At 42.5% G+C, this 23,785-nt stretch overlaps 1 protein-coding gene across 2 annotated transcripts in view; it reads right to left on the reverse strand.

The window, feature by feature from the left end:
* INTS9 (integrator complex subunit 9) overlaps positions 1-23,785 on the reverse strand; it is a 104,842-nt gene that overhangs the window by 42,148 nt on the left and 38,909 nt on the right. For both annotated transcript variants that reach the window (XM_059697574.1, XM_059697575.1), the window contains exons 3-6: positions 19,037-19,097; positions 14,226-14,288; positions 10,167-10,306; positions 7,788-7,874 (exon numbers count right to left, since the gene is read on the reverse strand). In XM_059697574.1, the coding sequence (XP_059553557.1) occupies positions 7,788-7,874; positions 10,167-10,306; positions 14,226-14,288; positions 19,037-19,097 (351 nt within the window). The remainder of the gene's footprint in view (positions 1-7,787; positions 7,875-10,166; positions 10,307-14,225; positions 14,289-19,036; positions 19,098-23,785) is intronic.

Genomic DNA, 23,785 nt, shown 5'->3' on the forward strand with positions numbered 1-23,785 from the left:
TAGGACAGTGGGCTAGGCGGTGACCACAGCAGGGAGGAATCAACCAGTGAGCCAGAAGAGGAGGCTAAGCAGGTCCCAGCGGAGTCTCGGCTGACCTGCTCAGTTTAGGGTTTTGTGGCAGGCAGCTTCTGACAGCTCCTGAGGATCCCACCTCCCGTATTCAGCCCCTTGTGTTGATCCCCTCCCTGAGTGTGGCTTGCTTCTAGTGCAGTAATATGACAAAGGCCACGGGTTGTCACTTCTAAGGTTAGCTTGGGTCCTCTTGCCTGTTAGCTTTGATTTAACCACCTGCCGCGTTGTGAGATGACAAGAGGGGAAGCCCTTGGCAAGGGCCTGAGGGAGGCTTCGGCCCAAAGTCCTTGAGGAACCGAATCCTGCCAACAACCACATGAGTGGGCCGAGAAGGGATCCCTCCCAGTGGAGCTTGAGATAACCGGCCGGTGGGAGACCCAGAGCCAGATGACCCAGTTATTAATCCACAGGAAAGCTTCCTGAGGCCTGCTGCAGGACAGAGGCAGTGTTTACTACCTTCCTTCAGTGTGAGCTTTTCTCGGGTCTCTTCAATGACTTTACAAACTGTCTGTACAGAACTTCTGTAGAAGGCTGATATGCATATCTCATTTAATTTTGATTTTTGCTTCTTTTAGTTGCAATATTGAGCAATTAAGCTCTTTTCCCCCCGCCATATTTCTAAATGAGGGTTAAAAACTTCCCTCCCAAATTGTTCTGAGCACTACAGCAAATGCGTAGTAAAATAGATATTGATATGTAAATAAATATATATGATATTCAGTACATATTAATTCCCCCTCACCCTATTATTCTTCAATTCTTTTGGGTACCTTATATACTCACTACACCTTTCAGATCTAAAACTACCTAATTATTTGCCATTTCTCTATTTGGAAATGTCTAGAAGGTTTCCTTTCTCATATAGGTTTGGTGACTATATTTTCCCAAACAATTTGGGTAAGTTTTCTATCAGCTAGACAAGAGACTTAAACTAGAAGTCGGTAAAATATATTGTTGGCATTTTCAAAGGTAAAAAGTTTCATTCTTGTTTTACATAATGTGATCTTTCCATTATTTTCTCTCCTGCCTGGTGTGCACTGGCTGATTTTATTTGAACTAAGCCATTCTACCATGTTTTCACCCACATTGCTCCTTTCTTCTCAACCTGTGGGTCGCGACCCCTTTGGCAGTCGACCGACCCTTTCACAGGGGTCGCCTAAGACCATCCTGCATATCAGATATTTACATTACAATTCATAACAGTAGCAACATTACAGTTATGAGATAGTAATGAAAATAATTTTATGGTTGGGTCACAACATGAGGAACTGTATTTAAAGGGCCAGAAGATTGAGAACCACTGTCTTAGAATAATCTCTGTCCTCATTCAAACCCTACTTACCCTGCCAAGACTAGCCTAAGTCTTGCCACTTGGTACCTAATCTTTCCTTGATAAACTCGAGTACAGGGATTGTCTTAAACTTTTGGGGGCATTTTTCTACGAACTTATTATAATGCCAGGCACTTGGTAGTTAATCAACAAGTAAGTTTGAAGTTCTCTGAATTCCATATTTATACCCACGAATTCCTTTTGCTAACATCTCCTTTTACTCTTTTGAGCTACTTAGTCCATTTGTCATTACTTCTTTCTATCTCCTAACATCTTGTCTTTAACATCTTGTACCTTAGCTTTCCCGAGAACTCTCCTTATGCTCACCTGCGGACATTATCATACAGAGGCATTTAGAGAGCCATTCAAAGCCATTAGGATGATTGGCTGATAAGGAAATACAGTGTAAACAAGCTCTGGGTTTTTTTCTGGCTTTCTAATTTATCAAAGTCAAGTTCTCCGAGTCTAAATGTTTCATAAGTACTTTCTAAAAGATTTCCTTGTTTTGTTTTGTTCTTATCATACTCGAGTGCCTACTAAAGGACCTCCCAGTGCTCTGACACCAGGCCAGAGCTCTGCCTGTTCTCCCACCCAAAGCACAGGCAGCACATGAGCATGAGTTTTTGTGAAAAGGGCAGACGTGAAAGTCCACTGGAACCACTTAGAAGCTTATAAATAAAACATTGGTTGGGCTTTTTCTAAGACTTTGATGAACGAATGAACAAAATGAATATAAGAGCAAAATACAAAAGAATATAAGCAGCAGAAAAGTTGTTTCCTCTCATTACAGCAAACTGTGCTTGACACACACGTGGGTGGGGTGGGGTGGAGATGAGTGAGCAGAGTGACATCTAGATAGTTCACTGAATGTGGAGTTTCAAAAACCATGCATTTAATAGTAACCTGAAACTAGATTAAAACCCCGGAATTTTGTTTTATATCAATTTATCTCTAAAAAGGACAAAGGCAATTGCTTAGGCTACCACAGGGTAACAGAAACAATTCCTGAGAGCACCTAAACTATCTCTGCTTTAATTCTGTGCTCATGAAAAAACTCTTTATCTATAATTTGATCTCGTAAGTGGACCTGCTGACCAAAACAGAGTGTCCTAGAGAGATGAACCATTCTAATTCAGGAGCCAGGCAGACGTCTCAGTGTAATGTGATTACATGGAATTTCTGTGTGTTAGTCAATATCCTGGGAGTTGGGTTAGCCTCAATCAGAGGCTAATCAACTCTGAGCGAAATGGCATGATTAAGTTTCTGGGACTGCAATGCTGAAGAACTCACTGTGAGGACTCCAGCAAAGTACCGCCACTCCACGAGGATCTGTTTAAGGAGCCTCTCCCTTGGACATCTTTAAAAACTGTAACATACGTGAGCTTAGAGATAATTTAACTCAATTCTTTTATTTTACAGAAAAGGAGACTGAATCCCAGAATCTAAATGACAGTACTAAATAACTAGAGGCAACAGAATTAGAAAATTGTTTGAGACTTTGAATGGTGACCACACAATATAAAGATGATTTATTATAGAACTGTACACTTGAGACCTATATTTTATTAACTAATGTTACCCCAATAAATTCAATAAAAATTAAAAAAAAGAGAGAGAGAGAGAGAGAATGGTTTCCCTTCTACTATCCTACCTTGCTTTTATCAGGAAAGGCAAAATCTAACAAAAAATTAGTCTGTGGAAGGCAGATGTGTCCTAGTAATTGACAGGAGGCTACGTGAGCCAAGTGCATCAGTAAAAGTGAGAAGGATGAGGGCGTCTACTGAGTACTTCTATGTGCTTACCATTGGGGGGGGGGGGAAAGACTTGACTCATATTGCTCATTTAATCCCCCCAACAACCCTCTGAAGTTGCTAATATTATTCCTCGTTTATAAATGAGGAATCGGAGCCTAGAAGAAATAACTTGCGCAAGCTACCAAGAAGCAGATCTGAAATTCAAACACCAGCCTATTTGACCTCCAAGCCCACAGCTTTAATGTTCTTCCTACGAGAGTTAGACCTGATAAATTCCTCTATAAATACCAAAGAAGTGTCAGAGCCGAGGAACTTCAACTAGAATATGATTGTTTTTTCTTTTGTATCTTCTGTAAGGTATGAACTCACATTTTAAACTCTGAGTACTGAAAATTGCCAAAACATTTCAGCCTGGAATGTATCAGTGCATAATTCCTTAATGCTTGTGAGCACTATGACAATAACCTGAATTATAATTGCAGATTTCCAGTCTTATACGAAAAAATGGCAGCCTGAAACAAAAAAATGCTAGAGGATGGGTTTGTTTCTTAAGTGAAATATTTTGCTTTGAATTTTCCCATTAAAATATCTACTCTGAAGTGGGTATGGGAAAATCAGAAACTCAAAAATTATATTGCAAGGGATTCTCCTTTTCCTACCCTTCAAACTCTCTTTTCTCAAGAAGACTAAACTGCAACGTCAAAATGAGGAAGAAGGATGGTTAACGTCTAAATAAATCTCAGGAGAAGTGTCACCTGAGGCAGGGAGTCAGACAGCTGCCAAAAAGCAAGAGTAGTAGTTTTTTTGGTACACATACTAATACTAAATCAAATGCTAATTCAAACTATGATTTAAGGGAAATGATTTAAGGGACTTTGTCAAACTCTTTTGACCAATGAGTTAGAAAAATTTTAATTTATTGTTTTCTTTAGTTGATGGTCTTATTAGCAACTTAAGCTACTAAAATGCACTCATTCAAGGCACTTAACCAAGAGATTGCCTGCATGAGGCTTCAGCAGAAGTAAAAAATTGGGGGCTCAAATCTCAAATCGAATTCACAGAGGTGTTTATAGATGGATCGTACAGGATTTTATTTTAATGTGTGAGCCAACATTTTCAAGAGACTTTTTAAAATGACATTTAAAACATCCAAATTTTGAGTTTCTCTTGAAAAAAAAAAATAAAAAAGATTTGTCAGTGACAGGTGCATATTCTCACATGGTCACCATCGGCTGAAGCTGTGTGTCAGCTGTGCCATTAGAGTGGTAAGGTCTCTGATCCACACTTCCTGGCTCTCCCCTCACTCCTATGCTTCTCTTCCCCATGCCTGGAACCACCTGAGTTTGTGATGCCTACTTTAGAGGAATCAGATAAGGAAAGTGCAGAAATTAAAGAAAAAAAAGAAACAACAACAAATGAAGAGAACTTGGGGAAAATGTCAACGTACTAGACAGCAAAAAGCAGTGATTCTCAATATCATTCGCCATAGTATTCTGGGGCCCTAGAGATCAAGAGGCTTGTGACAGAAAAATTTTAAAGTGACATAAATCCTTTAGCATAAATATTGCCCAAATGAAGCACTTTTTGTACGCTGGCCAAGGTTAAATTCTAGGTGGATATTTCAAAAGGATTTTTTTGTCTGATGTCAACTATAAAATAACTCTTCAAATTCTTGTGCCATTTCTGATATGTATGCTGAGCTTACCCAGGAGAAAAAAGATGATGCAGCTTTCTTGGTTTGTCTTTCTAACACCTCAATATATTCTTTCCAATAATTAGACTCTCCTCTTTCTCTATCAATAAGCATAGTTCAACTCATGCTCAAAAGTGAAAACAAAATACCTGACCAGGATCAGAAATATGGTCATGATATATGAAATAATGAAATATGGTTTTCTCCAAAAGCACAAGTTATTCCTTCTGCTCCTTTAACCCAGCTGGTTTTCAAGTCTGAATTTTGCCCACCAGGTGGCGAGATAGCAAATTCAAGATTTTATTTCAATTAGCACTTTTTTAAAAGGTAGATTTTCTAAGATTCTTAAAAAATAACTTTCAGCCCCACCCTACCCTTCTGCTTCTTCAAGCTCAATTCACCTCTCCCTAATATACAATAGCACTTCTTCTGTAAGCCAGTTATCTTGTATTTTATAAATGGGAGGCAAAGGAAAACTGCCAAGGACTCTGCTCAAGGTCACAGAAGAAAAGGAAAAATAAGGACTTGGAACTTCCTAAGACTTGGCCCAGGGTTTGGGAGTCAGGAAATAGTGACCTTTGAACGTCATTTCTGGTGTGCCAAAATTATTTGCAGCAGAATATTATAAAGGGTATAAATTTAAAAGGAGGAAGTAAGGGGAGCCAAGGCATACATGTTCCACGGGGAAAGGAAACAAAGTTCTCTGGTTTCCAAGGAGGGATGTAGAGACCTGGGTCCAATGTGGTTCAGGGAGCACGTGGGAGAGAGAAAGAAAAGGGGTAGAAGGTACAGCAATGGCAGGAGGAAAGGGAGCAGAGAATACAAATGCAAAATGAGAGGAGGGGTCTCTGTATTAAGCAGGTAACCATGTAAAGACTCAGACATGTGCGTGTAAGAGAAAACGTTTCCTAACCCCAAACCAGACAGACACCATATCCCCAAGTGAGGACACAGAGGTGTGAAGAAGATCCGTAAGACACAGGAGAGAATGTGCAGTTATACACCCTTCCTCCTTCCTCACATGAACGGGGTCTCACACACATGTGAGAAGAAATGTGTGTGTATCCAAGAGGCGGTCCAGCACAGTGGTTAAAAGCACAGACTCTGGAACCAGACTAGCCTGACTGTCTGGGTATGAATCCAAATCCTACTATAGCTCAGTAGCTGGGTGATCTTGAACAAGTTATTTAACCTCTCTGTGCCTGCTTTCTCTTCTGTAAAATGATAATGTTAAAAATTAAATTTAGCCCTGGCCGGTGTGGCTCAGTTGGCTGGAGTATTGTCCCATACACCAAAAGGTTGTGGGACTGATTCCTGGCAAGGGCACATATCTGGGTTGCGGGTTCAGTTCATGTTTCTCTCTCACATCTATGTTTCTGTTTACCTCTTTCTCTCTTTCTCCTTCTCTCCTCTCTTTAAAATCAATTAAAATGTCCTCGGGTGTGGATCGAAAAAAATAAAAAATAAATGTATTAAATAAAACATTGAGAATAGGGCTACCTACACTAAATAAAATAAATAATTCATACAAAGGAATGCATAGAGGAAATTTACATGCTCAAACTCTGAAATAGTTACAGTACTAGTATAAAAACAAAGCACATTCTCCTAGCTACATTTATGTATTCTTGACTTTCTTAATGTTAGATTATTAGATGGTGAATAATCACTGATCTAGAAGGAAAGAGAACTCGGTGGCAAGACAGATGGAAAAGAGGGGTGTTGGTCAGTTTGTGGAACACATGCTACTTGAGAAGTCACAGACGAGCCCTGACTTGACTCTGGATGCCAGGCCCAGAGGCTGGGTGACTGTGGTGCCTGGAGGTGAGGGCAGCAGTGGGCAGGATTAGAGACACTGTAGTATGTTAGGTCTGACTAGTGTCCTCGCTGCCAATGAAGTGTGAGAGCACTGAAGTGGAACCAAGCTGCCCCCTTGCCTCATCTATTATCTTTCTACTTATATCACCTCTTATCTTCTGGTTTCTGATCCAGGGGCCACTGAAACTAACCTCTCTGAAATGTCCACAGCCAAGGGCCTCATCCACCTTACGTGCTGATCCGTCTGCAGTATCTGAGACCACTGGCAAGCCTGGGTTCCCCCCTTGGCTTCCACTCAGGGCTCCTCGTACCTTTCTAGTTACAACATCTCAGCTTCTTCACAATTCTTACCAATTCTCTTCAATTCTATTGCAGAAATATCTTTTAAGCTAGACCCTTCATGTTCATTGCTACTGCCTTAGTTCAGGCCTCTGTTCTCTCCTCTGGGTTTCTGACACTGTCTTCCTGCTGGTCTCCTGCCCCCATCTGTACACTTCCATCCACTCTCCATGCTGCTAGAGTTACCTTCCCCAGAACAAATACCTGATCATGTCATTCTCTTCCTCATAAACCTCCACTGATGGACTTCCCACTCTCAATAATATTCAAACGTGACACGTTAAGTTTCCTCATTATTTGCCTCAACTTCCCTCTTTAGCTTCATCCTCTCTTCTCTACTCTACCCAATCTAATCCACCCTGAGCTTCTCCCTGTTCCCTGAATACACTATATCCTAGGTTGCTGTGCCTGAATCTTTTCCATCTGCAAAAGTCCTTTCGTCCTCTAAGAAGAAAGTCACTCCTAAGGAAGTCCTCCTCAGCTTCCCTAAGCAGAGTTCATTCTCTGAGAGCCCACAGTGCTGTGTTCAAGCATCAAATCTAATGCATCCATCCCACTTGTAATCTACCTGCTGTCTGATTTCCACCGACTCCTGAATACCTCAAAGACAGAGATAATTGTTTTACTAGTTTTTAAAAACTCCCAGGCCCAGCACAATACCTTGCCCATGGCATGGTTGCCTCTCAAATTATGTTGGTTGAATCAAACATAACCCTTTCATAAACAGGGAGAAAAGAATCTAAGGCTGTACATAAGGGGGGCATACAGGCCTTCTGCTCACCGCTGAATGTCCTTGTTCTTCCACAAGGAGGCAGACTGCGCCTTGGGCACTCTTTCAATGAAATTCACCAGCTCTTCCATGAGAAGCCTGAGTTTAATCAAACAAAAGAAGTGATGAAAATTCATAGAAGAACTAGGGAAACACCGCACTCTAACACAGAATCCAACAGAAACGGGCTTGTCTGCCTGCTCCCTCCCCAATTATCTTTCCCTCTGTTGCATATGAATGTGGGCACCATTTTACATAAAGTTGAATACAAATCTAGCTTCTTATTGAATTTCCAAGTTAAGAATTTGGAATATGAATGATTTAGTTCACCTTTAAAACAAGCCTGGCATGTTTTCATCTCCAAACACTGAAATAGATAGGCATCTGGTTTAATTCTCACTCTAAGATCGCTGCCTTTATGTAACTAAAAATACAAACGGAGAAAAAGTTAAATTGTGAAGTACTTGCTATTTGTGGCAGCAGGGGTCGGGTAAGATTTTTAAAATGATATTAAATGGCCTGGCCAGGAGGCTCAATGGTTGAGCTTTGACCTATGAACCAGGAGACTACGGTTTGATTCCCGGATTGCGGGCTCGATCCCCAGTGTTGGGGCATGCAGGAGGCAGCCTATTGCTGATTTTCTCTCATCATGGATGTTGTTATCTCTCTCCCTTCCTCTCTAAAATCAATAAAAATATATTTAAAATAGATAAGTAAAAGAAAAGAAAATGATATTAAATGACCAATTTAAACTGGTAAAGTTTTTCTTCATGTGTGTCTTAGGGATTAATAACATTCCATATGGAATATTCTAAAGCAGGGGTGGGGAATGTCTAGCCCTCAGGCCATATAAGGCCTGAGAAATCATTTGGTCTGGCCCTGCCAAGGCATGATGGGTGAGCTAATGAAATGTTTGACCAAGTACAGCAGGCTAATTTTTAAAATGATCATTTTGTATGGCCCTCGAATGATGCTGTAGATATCCACATGGCCCTTGGCAGAAAAAAGGTTCCCCACCCCTGCTCTAAAGACTGATCCTAAAGGCCTAACTCAAGGACCTACCAAAGGCAGGCTGTGCACATCGAGAGATGGACCATCACAGAACCACAGCGGAGGGGATGCAAGAAATAACCCACTCGATGGGGTCAATGGTCCGCATGCTCTGAGGGGTTCATGCACAGAGAACTGTCAGAATCCTGGATAACTCCAGGAAGACCAATAAGCTGGAAGCAGGTTTTCAACAGCATGAGACCCCTTGCGTAACCCAGGAGAGATGATCTGTACGGACCCCAATCCGGTCCCCATCAACCACAGATGTATTCGCACTTGCATGCTGAGCATCTTCACTTCCTTTCCATTTATTTATTTATTCCTAATACCACCCCTCCTTAAAACTTGAAGGAGCAGTGTGAGTCCCAGCATCTAAGATCTGGGACCAGGCTCATTACCATTCTGGTTACAGCTTTCAGGAGAACCGCTCTAACTTTTTCAGACTGGAGTCCAATGTTTTCACCTCATCCTCCCACTGAAACTGATCCATCACCTCCCATGTCTTATGGCCCTATAATGTCTCTTCCTCAGATCCTTTACATTTTCCTATACACACTGCAGGTAATGTGATTTAACACAAAAATAAGGACATATTGTTTTATTTCCAGTAACTCCATCTTGTTGGACTTCTGCAAGACACTAGAACCCATACTTTTGGTCTTGATAGTTTCATCTTATACCACACTTATTAGTTTGCTTCAACACAATTCTTTTCCCTGGAGTAACTTTCTTCTCACTAACTGATGCTATGGTTACTTGCAGCAACCATGAAGGCTCGGGAGGGGCAGAGAAAGAGACAGCAGGGCGTTCTGAGTCAAAGGAGGCCTGAGGTTTTACTCCTTGGAGTTTGGCGTTTCAGTCTAACAGTCCAGACAACTTACCCATCTAGTGACTTATCCTGTTTTCTACACGCTGTCTGCATTTGGTCCGCACTAACCCATAAAAGGGGGGACATTTTGAAAGCAAAGTAATAAAATTTCTTTTCTTAAATATGCTGTTCCTTTCTCCTGAATCTCTTTGCAGTGCATATTTGTGGCATCTTATCAAATGTTACCTCCCCTGATTAGCATCTGCACAGAGGACCTGTCTCAGGAACTCCTTCTTCCAGCTTTGATTCAAAAAAAAAAAAAAAAAGATAGTGAAGACTACCGGCAGCATCAGTCTCTGGGAGAGTCCAGTGACCATCTGTTTTATCTAGAGAGCTGTCTATTCATGCCTGCCCTCCGGGTCGGCTGCTGGGGAGGAAGTAACGATCACTCCTGGCACAGCGCTCTATTAAGCAGTCACCAGTGAGGGAAGGAGCGCTGGGCCTCATGCTCACGGGGTAGAGCAGTGTCTCACCTGCCGATCTGCACGGTGGGCTCGGTGGCGTACACCGTGCCTGTGAACCCGGTGTGCTCGGTGATGTAGGGCAGCGCCATCATGCAGTGGTAGTTAGAGATGAGGATCACATCTACCGTAGACAGATCTATTAGCTCTGTCTGAAAAGAAAGGAGAGGGGATGATGCATATCTGTTGCGAGCCCATAGATCAACGTGCTGCGACTGAAAGGGGATGCCGTCAGAATGCAGAGTAGTTTGGGTGCTACGGAGTGATGATGGTCTTCCTGCGACACTTCTGTTCTCACCTTAGGACGTTTCCTGATATTGACGTTGGGTAGCAGGACAGGAGGGCTAACACCAAGAACGCAGCCTGGACACCAGCAGCGCCCTGAGGCACTAAAGCTAGTTCTGAGTCACCCCTGTGGGGATAAATGCTGCCTGGCAGGTGAGACCAGGGAACACAGCGGAGAGACAGCACAATATAGCCTGTGAGGGGAACTAGAATGCAATGCGGCCCCGCCACGGATTGCGGGAGCTGAGGGAGCAGCACAGAGAAAGCAGCTCCTCCAAAGTCAAACGTGGGAACCGATTTTCTTTTTTTTTTTATTCCAGAGAGGAAGGGAGAGGGAGAGATAGAAACGTCAATGATGAGAGAGAATCACTGACTGGCTGCCTCCTGCAAGCACCACACTGGGGATCGAGCCTGCAACCCAGGCATGTGCCCTTGGCTGGAATAGAACCTGGGACCCTTCAGTCCACAGGCTGATGCACTATCCATTGAGCCAAACCAGCTAGGGCGGGAACTGACTTTTGTTGTTTTTTTTAAGGTAACTTCTGACCACTAGTGCTGGATATAACCGCCCCCCCATACCCCCCCCCCCCCCCCGCCAAAAAGGAAAGAAAAGAAAAAAGTAGTGGCAGTCACAAAAGGAAATTATACTCTTATTTTACCCTAGTCTTAACCCCAAATCTACCCCTTTTCCCATTAAGGTCATGTGAAAATGGCAAAGACAAGTTGGCAGGTGAGGGAAAAATGCTACCATGTTCAGTAAATTTTATGAGAACTCTCTTCTAAGGAAATGATCCTCTTACTGATTTGCCCAGATGGAAGAAACCACTTCTCAGAACCACCAAGCACTTCATGCATGTCCCTCTATGGCAGCGATTACTCTGTACCATGGCAACTCGAGTATCACTTTCTCCCTTACATAGTAAATGTCTTTCGGGTCAAGAATCCTGCTGATTCATCTGTCCCTTTCCAGCTGCACAGCCGGCACACGACTGGCCTCGGCTCTGCTGCTGGAGGGATGCAGTTATAAGCAGCACCTTCTGTGGGGAAAGCTGAGACGCAATCACCTCAACCACGGAGTCCCCCTCACGGAAGTTACCCCCGGGAAAGCGCATGGTGCACTGAGGACAGCATGCGGCGAGTCGAGGAAGTCTTTCGGAAGAACGGGTCATTGCCCTAGTACGTCCCCCACGGAGAAGTGACAGAGATGTCTGTGCCGTCTTTGCAAATGACAGAGACAATGTACCATTTTGCTGTGGGTATTTTCTGGTTGAGTGACTTGACACATGAAATAAGTTAATTTAATAAGGCTGCTGAGGCATACTCAGCTCCTGAGGGCGGCATGCAGATTCGAGGTCAAAAGCTACACACTGCCGAGGGCAACGGCAATCTGTGTGAACAACGGCTTAATGACAGTATTCAACTTACTCACCCTTGACCCCATGTCGTACACTGCACTTCCCAGACAATGCCCTCACCATGAAAGGTCACGTAGCATTCTGCTGGTCCTAGCCCCGCCACCACTCTGGAACCACTTTTATTGTTGATTTTACTTAAATATATTTTTATTGATTTCAGAGAGGAAGGAGGAGGGAGAGAGAGATAGACACACCAATGGTGAGAGGGAATAATTAATCGGCTGCCTCCTGCACGTCCCCCACTGGGGATCGAGCCCACAGCCTGGGCATGTGTCCTGACTGGGATCGAGCCATGACCTCCGGGTCTAGAAACACTTTTACACAAAGACATGAAGACAGAGAGGCAGAGTGACAGACCCAGAAGAAAACGGGGAAGGACAGCTGAGGCAACAGCCAAGCTCCGAAGCTTCTCTACCTTCCTTTCCTGCCATGTACAGGACCTGCGTAAGAATATTTGACTTTTCTCTTTAATGTCTAACAAAATCAGCCCAGAGTCTATAATGATGAGAAATTTGGTGGGACATCTGGAAAAAAATACATATATATACTCTGTCTGCATACATGTCAACAGTGTCTACATAAACATTTTTCCATCTGAGAAATAAATTTAATATCCAGGCCACATTTATATACTCACATTTATATATTTACTTACATACTTTTACTCAGTGAAATCCAATAATAATTAATTTTAAACTGTATATGGACACTTGGGTTCTACAGCCCATAAACGGGGTCAAAACTACCCCAATTTATTGCTTGCCTATTATACTGTCCTGGGCCTTATATGCAGTCCCTGGTGTAGAAGTTAGGGGACAGTAGGATGTTTAGGTAGTCATACAAGATTATAAATTATAAACTCCATGAGGACTGGGGTTAGGTCTGCACAACTCACCGAAGTCAGTGAAGTCTGGGCTTAGTAAGCATGTCTCTCCTGATCCTCTGACTCTCCTATTTTCTCCTGATGATGCAATGCTCTGGTTCTACCTTAAAACGGCAACTATTACTAACTTGTTATACAAGCTATAAGTTATGACAGAAGTTGAAAAAAATTATACGGCTCTAGAATCCTAAATATATCAATACTCTTTGAGCTGGCCAAAGCTGAATTGCAAAATGGTAATTGTCTAATTTTAAAGTTTAGCAACCTATGGAGCAGGCCAAAAAAGTCATGAGAACACCAACTCAGGTTCCACACTGTTGTCCGTAAACGAGGGTGCAGCAGTCAGTGCCGTGTGTGGTGCACTGGAAGTAAACACAGCACCGGATTAGGAGTCTTTGAACAGATGGGGAACTGCCCCACCAGTTCCTCGATGACAAATGAAGATGACAGGGAGGCTAACTGCAGGCAGGGAGAGCTCAGGATTCTCGATCACTGTCTTCCTTCACCCTTATTCTTACTACTTTACCTCAAACTCTCCCCCTTTGCTGCTACCTTCAATGACCACGTCCTTCATTGGTTTCCTTCCTTTCTTCCACTCGGGTACAGCAAAGGGCACATACACGTACTTAGAAGAGAGAAAAATGGTTATCTATAGGGTATCAAAGAAAGTGCAGAAATGGAAAGAGAGGAAGAGAGGACAAAAATAAGGGAAAGAGCTCTCCATTTCTTTTCTCTTTGGCAGTGGACTGTGCAAGAATTTTCCACAGGTGCTATGATCCATTGGGCGGCAAGGAGAAGACAGGATGGCAGCTTTGCACTGATTTCCTCAGGAACCCCGGATTAGCTACTGGCTCCCCTGCACTCCATCTGTCCGCTGAGAGCGCCCAGGCCACTCAGGGGATTAGGCCTGTCAGCCGAGATTCGTTTCCTTTAAAACTAATGGAAACTGATCTCTGTTTCCTTTAAAGGATGAAACTGGCCCAAGACTCTTATACTGAGTCTCACTATGATGGTAATATGTAAATGACAGATATCCATAACTCAGTTCAGAATTCGTGACTTTCAAGCAATATTCAATGTGATCTTTCAGGTCAGCAAGAAACTTTACAGTTTGCTGCACTGGCTGAAGAACAGCAATTCCCAGTTACCCACTCTAAGCAAGACGAGGAGAAGTAGGGCTAATCTAAGTCACAGGCACTGTAATTACAAAACAAAGGTCTGAGCTATTTCCTTACTTTGCTCAAGAGCACAAGTGTCAGTGGGGATTATGGAAAGAGCTAGGAACAGGAGGAAGAGAGTGACAAATGATGCCCAGACAACAGAAAGAACTCCTAAATGATATTTCAGCTGTGTAACAAAGTGGCTGAAATAACAGATTCATTTCAACTTGAAGAGAGAAGCTAAGCCCCTTAAAATTATTTCTTGACTTCATTTTGAGAGATGACGAGACATGCTTTGTTTCTACAGTGAGATTCACTTTAATCTTACCTCTGGTAAGCAGAATTCAGGCACAGAATCCACAAATACATGGCCTGAGCACTCCTTCAGCTCCTAAAAGAAAGGAAAAGGAAAAATTCTAGGGAGAAATATCCAATTGATACAGCAACAAAGAAATTTCATCCTCAAACCAAATTTTCCATGAAGAATCAGAGACGGCTAGAGTTGGAGAGAAGCTAGAAGGTTATGCAGGCCAACTGTTTCCAGTGTAGGCTCAGGGAGGTTAGGTATCTTATTCAGGATAACAAATGCTGGTAGGTGGCAGACTCAGGACCTGAATGCATATTTCTTGATGGCTTTTCGAGGAAGCCGTGTGGACACATGCTGCTTCCATAATTCATGACCCAGTGCTTCTCGAATAATAGCAACATCAGAATACACATGGGCACACTGATGGAGTCAAGACTCCTGGGCCCTACCTAACAGCCAAGGGATCAGAAACTCTGGGGATGAGGTCATGGAACCTGTATTTATAACGAGCACCTCCAGTAATTTTATTATGCAATCAGGGCCAAGGGGCAAGTAAGGAGGGGGATGAAGAGTAGAAGGTAGGAATTAAACTACCCCCCCCCCCATTATCGTCATGAATATAATCTTTGTCCTTGCAGAGCATGCAATTTATTTGAGATTATAAGCCAAATGTAATCATCCAAAAGAAAAAAGCATATTTGTAGCACAACTCGCCACACTGCTCATGACCTACCACATTGGATATGCCTGCCTTAGCTTGGACTCCCACACAAATATCCCCAAGAAAAGGGTGAGTGCAAGCTTATATGGAAGGTGCTGAAAAACAGGGGGAGGGTGCGCAAGTGACAAAAGGAAAGGAAGAGGGCCAATAATGGATGCATTATTGAGCTATACACCTCTGTGGGCAAGGGGGACTTAATCCATGGGGACACTCTGGTGCATAAATCACCCTGGAGTTATCCTACCCAGGGGACATGGAATTTGAGGTACTTATATAGCAACCTCTGCATTTTAGAGCTGCAGGAAGAACTCTCTGGAGAACCATCCAGGGATTGGCAGCTGGAAGTACGGTAGAGCACACTGAACAGTGGGCCACCAACAGGGTCTGCTGCAATGCCTCCAGAAGGCCACTAGAGTTTCTGTCTTCCCTCACTGACACTTGAAACTGAAATCTATAGAGGATTTCTTGTACCACCCAGTTAAAGCTATCTATGACTTTATAAAAAAAAACTAGAGGTCTGGTGCGTGGATTCGTGCACCAGTGGGGTCCTTCAGCCTGGCCTGTGCCCTCTTGCAATCTGGGACCCCTTGGGGGATCTCTGACTGCCAGTTTCGGCCAGATCCCTGCAGGTGTGTGAAGCGGCCGGGGAGGAGCCCGAGCCCTGAGTAGGCACTGCACCACTCCTGCTCATTCTGGCTCCTCTGCACCTGCCGCCGCCACTGCTCAATAAGCTCACTGAGTGGCGTTACCACTGTGGGAGCACACTGACTACCAGGGGGCAGCTCCTGCATTGAATGTCTGCCCCTGGTGGTCAGTGAGCATCATAGCAACCAGTTGTTTGGTCACTTAGGCTTTTATATATATACTAGAGGCCTGGTGCACGAAATTCGTGCATGGGGGGCGGGGGGGGGGGCGGGGAGGGTATGTCCCTCAGCCCAGCCTGCACCCTCTCCAATCTGGGACCCCTCAAGGGATGTCCGACTGCCCAGTGTGGAATCGGGCTTAAATGGGCAGTCAGACATCCCTCTCACAATTTAGGGCTGCTGGCTCCCAACCGCTTGCCTGCCTGCCTGCCTGATTGTCCCTAACAGCTTCTGCCTGTCAGCCTGATCAGTCCCTAACCACTCCCCTGCCAGCCTGATCGACATCTAACTGCTCCCCTGCCAGCCCAATTACCCCCAACTGCCCTTCGCTGCTGGCCTGGTCCTCTCTTGCTGCCCTCCCCTGCAGGCCTGGTCCCCCCCCAACTGCCCCCTCCTGCTGGCCTGGTCCTTCCCAACTGCCCTCCCCTGCTGGCCATCTTGTGTCCACATGGGGGCAGCTGTCTTGTGTTGGAGTGATGGTCAATTTGCATATCACTCTTTTATTAGATAGGATATGTAGTTTGGTTGACAGTTTGCTCTTTCCAGAACAAGAATTTTGTTCTATTGGGTTTTCATTAGTCACTGAACATATATTTCTATATATTCCTATGTATATCCTATATAATAAAAGGCTAATATGCAAATCAACCAAATGGTAGAACGACCTGTTGCTATGACATGCACTGACCACCAGGGGGCAGATGCTCAATGCAGGAGCTGCCCCCTGGTGGTCAGTGCGCTCCCACAGAGGGAGCGCCGCTCAGCCAGAAGCCAGGCTCACGGCTGGTGAGCACAGCAGTGGTGGTGGAAACCTCTCCCACCTCCACAGCAGCGCTAAGGATGTCTGACTGACGGCTTAGCCATCAGTTAGACATCCCCAGAGGCTCCTGGGCACAGGCGAGAGGGCGCAGGCTGAGAGGGTACAGGGATTCCCCCCCTCCCACCCCAGAGTGCATGAATTTCATGCACCGGGCCTCTAGTGTATCTATATTTATATTTCAGTCTGAATGATTTTACTCTCAATCCTTATTTGAAGATAGGGTACTAATTATATATTACTTTCCTTTTGAATTTTACAAGTCTCATAGCAGAACCTTGACAGAATATTTCCTCCCCTCACCTTTCAGTGTAAACTCTGATTCCTCTTTTTACATGAATACCATTTAACCAGTGAAAGGCTGAGCCAAAAAGAGGCTGCAAACAGGTCTTAATTATAATGCATCTGCCAGCTAAAAACAAATAAGCAATTATGTTCAATGGGAGAAGACTCCCAAATCCCTTAGGATGAGGTTAAAAATGATTGCAGGTAAGTCCTGGGAAATTTCAAAGTTCTGCCTGGTCTTAAACTGGCTACATAATCATCTTCCCCACAAGGCTACACGCACCAGGGCATGCCCACCTCACATGACAGAGCCTCCTCCCAGTCTCTCCCTCCTGACTGCAGAAGCAGGCCTGCCATTCTGCGCACTCACAATGTCACTGTGTTTTACTCACTGCTCTAATGAAATGCTCTCACGTACACAAGCAAGTCATTTGCTCACAATGCACTGGTAATGGGATGCTTGTGAGCCTTTCTCAGGGAAGAATAATTCATAGCTAGCAGAAGAGTCAGACTGACTTCAGGTGCACAACTCATGAATGTCACATAATTTTATGGGTTAACTGTGAGGGAAATCTCATTTCAAATTATACACTTGGCTTGCACTTGAGGTTGGGTGCAGTTCACAGAAATTAATTCTGTAAAAAGAACACCTCTTTATTTAACAACTAGGGGCTTGGTGCCACCAATTCGTGCATGGGTGGGGTCCCTCGGCTGATCGGGGCTGGCCAGCTGGGGGGAAGAATCATGGGAGGTTGGATGTGGGAGCTCACTGACCACCAGAAGGCAGCTCCTGCATTGAGCATCTGCCCCTTGGTAGTCAGTGCATGTCATAGCGACTGATCGTAATGGCCACGTAGGCTTTTGTATATATAGATATCTATTACAGGAAGGAAATGCCTTATTTAGATGAATCATTTTAAGGATCTTTAAACGTAATCAGTCTTTCAATCCTGAGACATGGGAAAGAATGATTTAGAAGACTAAGAATGGCATGGATGAGCTTTGAAGTTTTTAACCCTTTATTACCTTTGGTCTCTCATTTATAATTTAACTGCCTAAATAATGATCTGAGGAAGAAATTACTGTGAAGATAATCTAATGTTGACCAGCCGCAGTGGCTCAGTGTTTGAGCGTCGACCTATTAACCAGGAGGTCATGGTTCAATTCCTGGTCAGGGAACATGTCCAGGTTGCAGGCTCAATCCCCAGTGGAGGGCGGACAGGAGACCAATCGATGATTCTCTCTCATCATTGATGTTTCTATCTCTCTCTCCTTTTCCCTGTCTCTCTGAAATCAATAAAAATGTCTTTTTAAAAAAGATAATCTAATGTCAAAAACTTAATAGCCTAGAAAAAAGAAGTTATTTACTTTAGGCCTTGTTAATCAGTAATTAAAGTTGATAGGACCCCAAATATCTTAGATTCCTAGAACTATGTTCTTTTTTTCATAACCTACTATAGTGTCCATTCCTGGCTAACAGGAAAGGCTGGAATAAGATCATAGAACGTAGTCTGAAAGGCCCTCCACACGAATTTACCTAAGAACATGTTTTCACCCTAATCCTCCCAGAACGCACCGCCTGGGAAGTTAAACACTGGCACTCAGTCTATTCCTCACCCAGAGGTCAATGTGATCTGATCAGATGATGACAATACCTTCCCGCAACCTTCTGTGACCACTCCTCACCCCCAAAGACCCAAATTTTACAATGCCCTACCTGATCTGACCCCTGAAAAAGCAGTTTGAAACTCACATACTAGAGAATTTTAAAGTTGTTTTTTTTTAAAGTTTACTCCCTCCAGCCGTATAGTTGGTGGAATTCTCTAAATAATATCACCTTTGAAAATCTCATTGCAAATAAAAAATAATTGTTTTCTCTTCGTGGTGATAAAATGTATTTGCAGCTCTTAATTTTTTCACATGAGAAAATTGGACCTGAATCTGAACAGGGATTCCCTAAAAGGCTCTTAAAAACAACAATCACCAAGTACTAAAGACCCTACATGGATCCTGGGATTTTTTCAGGGAGAATACATTGGGAGGGCTTGGCGGGGGGATGAGCCCATCAATCACATTACTGATGGGTGGCCCTCGTATGACAAGAGGGTTTTCCACTGGGTGTAGCTACACTTCAGTTACTCATTACCTTGTCCAAGAAAACATTTCCATCCTTTAGGGACCAGCCGGGAAGATTAGACAGCCTGGGACTGCAAAACAAAAAATTAAATTATGCTAAATAGATTATAATCCTTAGTAATTTCAAGGTGACTATATTGTCTCCATAAAGTTAAAAACAGCTGGGAATTATTGGCAGCGATGCTCACCCAAAATACTAATTGAAAAGATAAAGAAAGAACCCTGTTGTATCAAGCTTAAGATTCATATGGCAATGGATCATTAAAAAGCCAAACAGTTTAGCAATAAATTGGGAAACTGAAAAGAACACTACGCAGAACAATAAAGAAAAAGGCAAGATAAGACATTAGAGCGTTTTATAGTTTTCCAGTCACTGGCCCTGACTTCACCTTGCTTGTGTTTGACAAGCCGGAAGGGAGGCCCCCTGGGACCAGCATCTGTGGATGAGAAGGACTCAGAGAGAGAGAGGTCAGGGGCTCGGACAGGAACACTCAGCTGCCTATCAGCCAGAATTCACTGCACATGAAAATGCCTGCGTTCTAGTCAAATTCACAGTCTGGATTCACAACTTAGAAGTAGATTTGTCACTTGTCACCTGTGGCTTGAGTTTCCAATGCTGGAAAATGATGCTCGTTTTCCTAAGTGTTACAAAATGATGTCTAGTAATTATTAGGTGAGGTTAATTTCATGTATATATGATATATTGAAATAGTTTGTTTTCAGAAATCATTCACTTCTGGTAATCTCAGGATTTAACCTTATCTACTATCTGACCAGAGGAATTATGTTGGTAGATGAAAATGCAAATAGTTCAGGAAAAAAAATGCTGTAAAAGAAAAACTTAATGATCAAGGTGATGTGTGAAGAAAAGCACGTCAGGAGCACGAGCAAAAGGAATTTAGCACGTCACCACAAAATTAGCCTGTGAAGTAAAAATTAAGGGCAAAGTAAGGATTGAGGACTAAAAGACCCTATAATCAGAAACTCAATTAATGTATATAGTCCCTTATCCTCTTGTCAAAATAATTTTATCAGAGTCTGATTTTGTAAGTAAGTGACAGCTATGAGAGCCAAACAGAAACACAAACATCTTCTAGGAAAGGTTAAAAACCTGAATATATATGCATCTAATTTTTTTTAAGTGAAAAATTTGGGGTAACTTTGACAGAATTCCAAACTTACAGAAAAGTTGCAAGAATGTAAGTACAATGAAGTCTCACATACCCTTTGCTTACAGTCACGGTTTACATTTTGCTTTTATTAACCAAAAGCAAGAATTTTGGATTTTATACTTGGGAATGAAAAATATTACTAGGACAATCAAATTTGGTTGGTATAAATTATAACTGATAAGCTTAAAAACAAAAACTTCTGGGATTTTCCTGCTCTAACCTCTCAGAGAAATATTCTATTGTCACTAGCCATTTAATTCCCACCTCATTTCATAATCATTGTGTCTTCACTATGGACTTTTTACTTCTTGAAAAATATATTTACTATGAGATCAGTTTAAAATTGCAATGCCAAGACAATGTGTACTGTTCTCATTTCATGCATGCTCTCTAAGTGACGGTTGTCAATACCCACATCCCTTTACAAAGAAAACTGGATCAAAGTGCCTGCATTCTCTCCATTCCCCATCACATGTAAATCAGCCTTCAATCAGCGGTGACTGATTCCATTAGTTGTCCTCAACAAATGATTAGGAAAGGTATACTGCTTATTAGGAAATATTTTTTTTCAAGTAAAAATTTTACTTCAGTTAAACATTTTTTTATATCACAGCCTTCAATAAAGTACCTATAGTTATTTTGGATTTGAGAAATGGGCAGTAGATGGGATGGAGAGCATGACCATGTTATAACAATAGCAAAGATGAAGAGCCACAGAAATGTGTCACCCAATGGCAAAGGGATGTTGACTACAGGAATGAAAATATTTGATTGCTGAGTTCCAATGAGTTAATGACTAAACCATAAAGAGTTAGTAAACTTTAAGCAACAAAGGGAAAAGGATTTAAGCATGTATATAAAATCCATTTTTTAAAAAATTTGGTAAATTATTCCCATAAGTAAATAAATAACCTAAGGAGGCATTTAAAAGTAACCTATCACCTAGAAAAATAGTGAAACAGAACAACTATGGTTTGCAATTAATTTTTCTTTATACTTTTCATTTTTCCAATTTCCTACTTTGAAATACATTACTTCTATGATCAGAAAATAATGAAAGAGGCATGACTACATTCATTCATTCCAAAATGTTTATAAAACTTATTCTGAAAATGTATGCAAAGTGCAAGAATATGACAGTAAATAAATTAATCCTTGAGTCTGAGGAGTTTACACTCTAGTATAGGGAGATAGTAAACAGCAAATACAATAGAATAAAATAAAAGCTATGATGGGGTAAGTAGGTGTTAAGGACTCAAGCAAAAAATCCTGACAGTGAGTAGTGCTGTGGGAGAGCAGGGATAGGAGCTATGAGAAAAAGATGGAGGAAGTCTTTCCAGAAGAAGGAAACACAGAACAGCCTCATCATTTGTAGTGTAGGAGAATGAGTAATCCTCCAATGGATCTTTATTTATGTGTCAAGCATTCAGGTGCTGGTGATACGACCGTGAGCAAAACATACCTGTCCTCTTGGAGGACAGACATATCAACTATCACCCCAACACAGACAAGCTGTTAAAAACAATGAAGCAGTGTAGTACGAATCGTGACAGGATGGTCTAGGCCAGTGGTCGGCAAACTGCGCCTCGCGAGCCACATGTGGCTCTTTGGCCCCTTGAGTGTGGCTCTTCCTAAGCCTTAGGAGTACCCTAATTAAGTTAATAACAATGTACCTACCTATATAGTTTAAGATTAAAAAATTTGGCTCTCAAAAGAAATTTCAATCGTTGTACTGTTGATATTTGGCTCTGTTGACTAATGAGTTTGCCCACCACTGGTAGGCAACATCAAAAGATTTGCCTGGTTCTATGACGACTGAGGGTGATCTGGATAGTAGTAGGGTCAAGGAGAAACTGGGTCAAGGGACAGGGTTTGGAGGGAACAGAGAAAGTAGGCTACGAGGTTCAGTACTCTCCTCCCCTCACTCTCACCAGCCTCTGGCATGGACACCTTACATCAAGCATGTCAAACTTGTGGCCTGTGGCAGCATGTGGCCCACAATGAATATTTTTGCAGCCCAGCCAATATAACGGTATGTAAGAAACGTTTTAATAAAAATTTGGTAATTTAATTTTTACAATATCCTGTATATATAATTATTAATAACTACAATGTTCGCTAATGACCGATTACTATAATCCTGTTGCATTCATTTTCCTTACACGCCTTATGCACAGGTGCACCATTTCTCTCCACTAATACTAATAAGCAAATATTTTAGCAGCTGATTGCCACGTCATTAGTTTTGTACTGACTTGTTTGGTGTGCGCAACAGGAAATATTTCGCTTACGGAGAATAAGAAAAATAGGTTTATCTACGTTACCCTTATTAATTTGTGCAGTTATTCAGTGTCTGGTAAGTGAATGTTCAAGACAAAATATTAATTTTTATTAAAATGTTCTATTATTTTCTGTTAACGATTACTCATTTATTTCAGCCCTTTGTATTCAGCATGTCTCTATAGAAATAAACCTACATTCCCATGAAAACTGAAGCTTTTGTTTTTTTTGTGGCTCACATAAACTTAAACCTTGTTTATTTGGCCCATGTTAGCCTCTGAGTTTGACATGCTTGCCTTACATAAAAGGTTATTCCAATGAAATTTCAAGAAGAGTCCCACACACTCCCCCGACCCCACCTCTCCTCATCCAACTAGAACGCCATTCTCCGTGTCCTTTCTGTGAAGAAACTGGAGTCATAAATGATCTGAGCGATAAGCTCTGGCTAAGTAGGCTAAAGAGGGTGGGATAGAGGAGGGGAGAAGAGCCTTCATGGCTGAAAGAACAATGTGTGACTGTCTTGGGCAGGAGATAAGATTTCTTTGAAACTGAAATGAAACAAAGAGCAAGATACTAGAGGGACAGGCTTAACGCTTAATATACCAAGATGTACTTGGTATGTAACCTAAGAGCAATGAAAGATCATTGTTTTACATAAGTGAGAGGTGAGGCTAGATTTGTAATCATAAAAGATGGTTCTGAAGAAAACTGACACCATGTGCCTGCTGATAACATACTCCATCATTGGTTTGGCATTCCTACCAAAAATAATCCCAATCTAATCTAATAAAATAATTGGCCTGTACTCCTAAAAATGACAAGGCCCTGACAGACAGACAAACTGCAAAACTCCTTCAGATTAACACATTAAGTGCTCAGCCTGTTTTGTCTTCCGGACGGAAAGTATAGTGTCAGTCACCAGTGACTGACTGGGCGCTTAATGTGTTAAAGGAGACTGAAGACATGACAATCAAATGAAACACGTGATCTGGAGAGCATCCTGGGCCTGTATCACTATTTTTCTTTTTTGCTATAAAGGGCATTATAGTAAAACTAGAGGCCCAGTACACGCATTCATGCACCGGTGGGGTCCCTTGGCCTGACCTGCGCCCTCTTGCAATCCAGGACCCCTCGGGGGATGTCAGAGAGTTGGTTTCAGCCCGATCCCCACAGGCCAGGTCGAGGGACTCCACCGGTGCACAAATCCATGCACCAGGCCTCTAGTATGCATAAAGATCTTTGGTTAATCTCTTCCTGCCCACCCCTCTCCCCTCACCCCCCTGAGATTCATCAGTCTGTTCCATGTT

This window comes from Myotis daubentonii, chromosome 5 (assembly GCF_963259705.1).
Source record: "Myotis daubentonii chromosome 5, mMyoDau2.1, whole genome shotgun sequence".
NCBI classification, from domain to species: Eukaryota; Metazoa; Chordata; class Mammalia; order Chiroptera; family Vespertilionidae; genus Myotis; species Myotis daubentonii.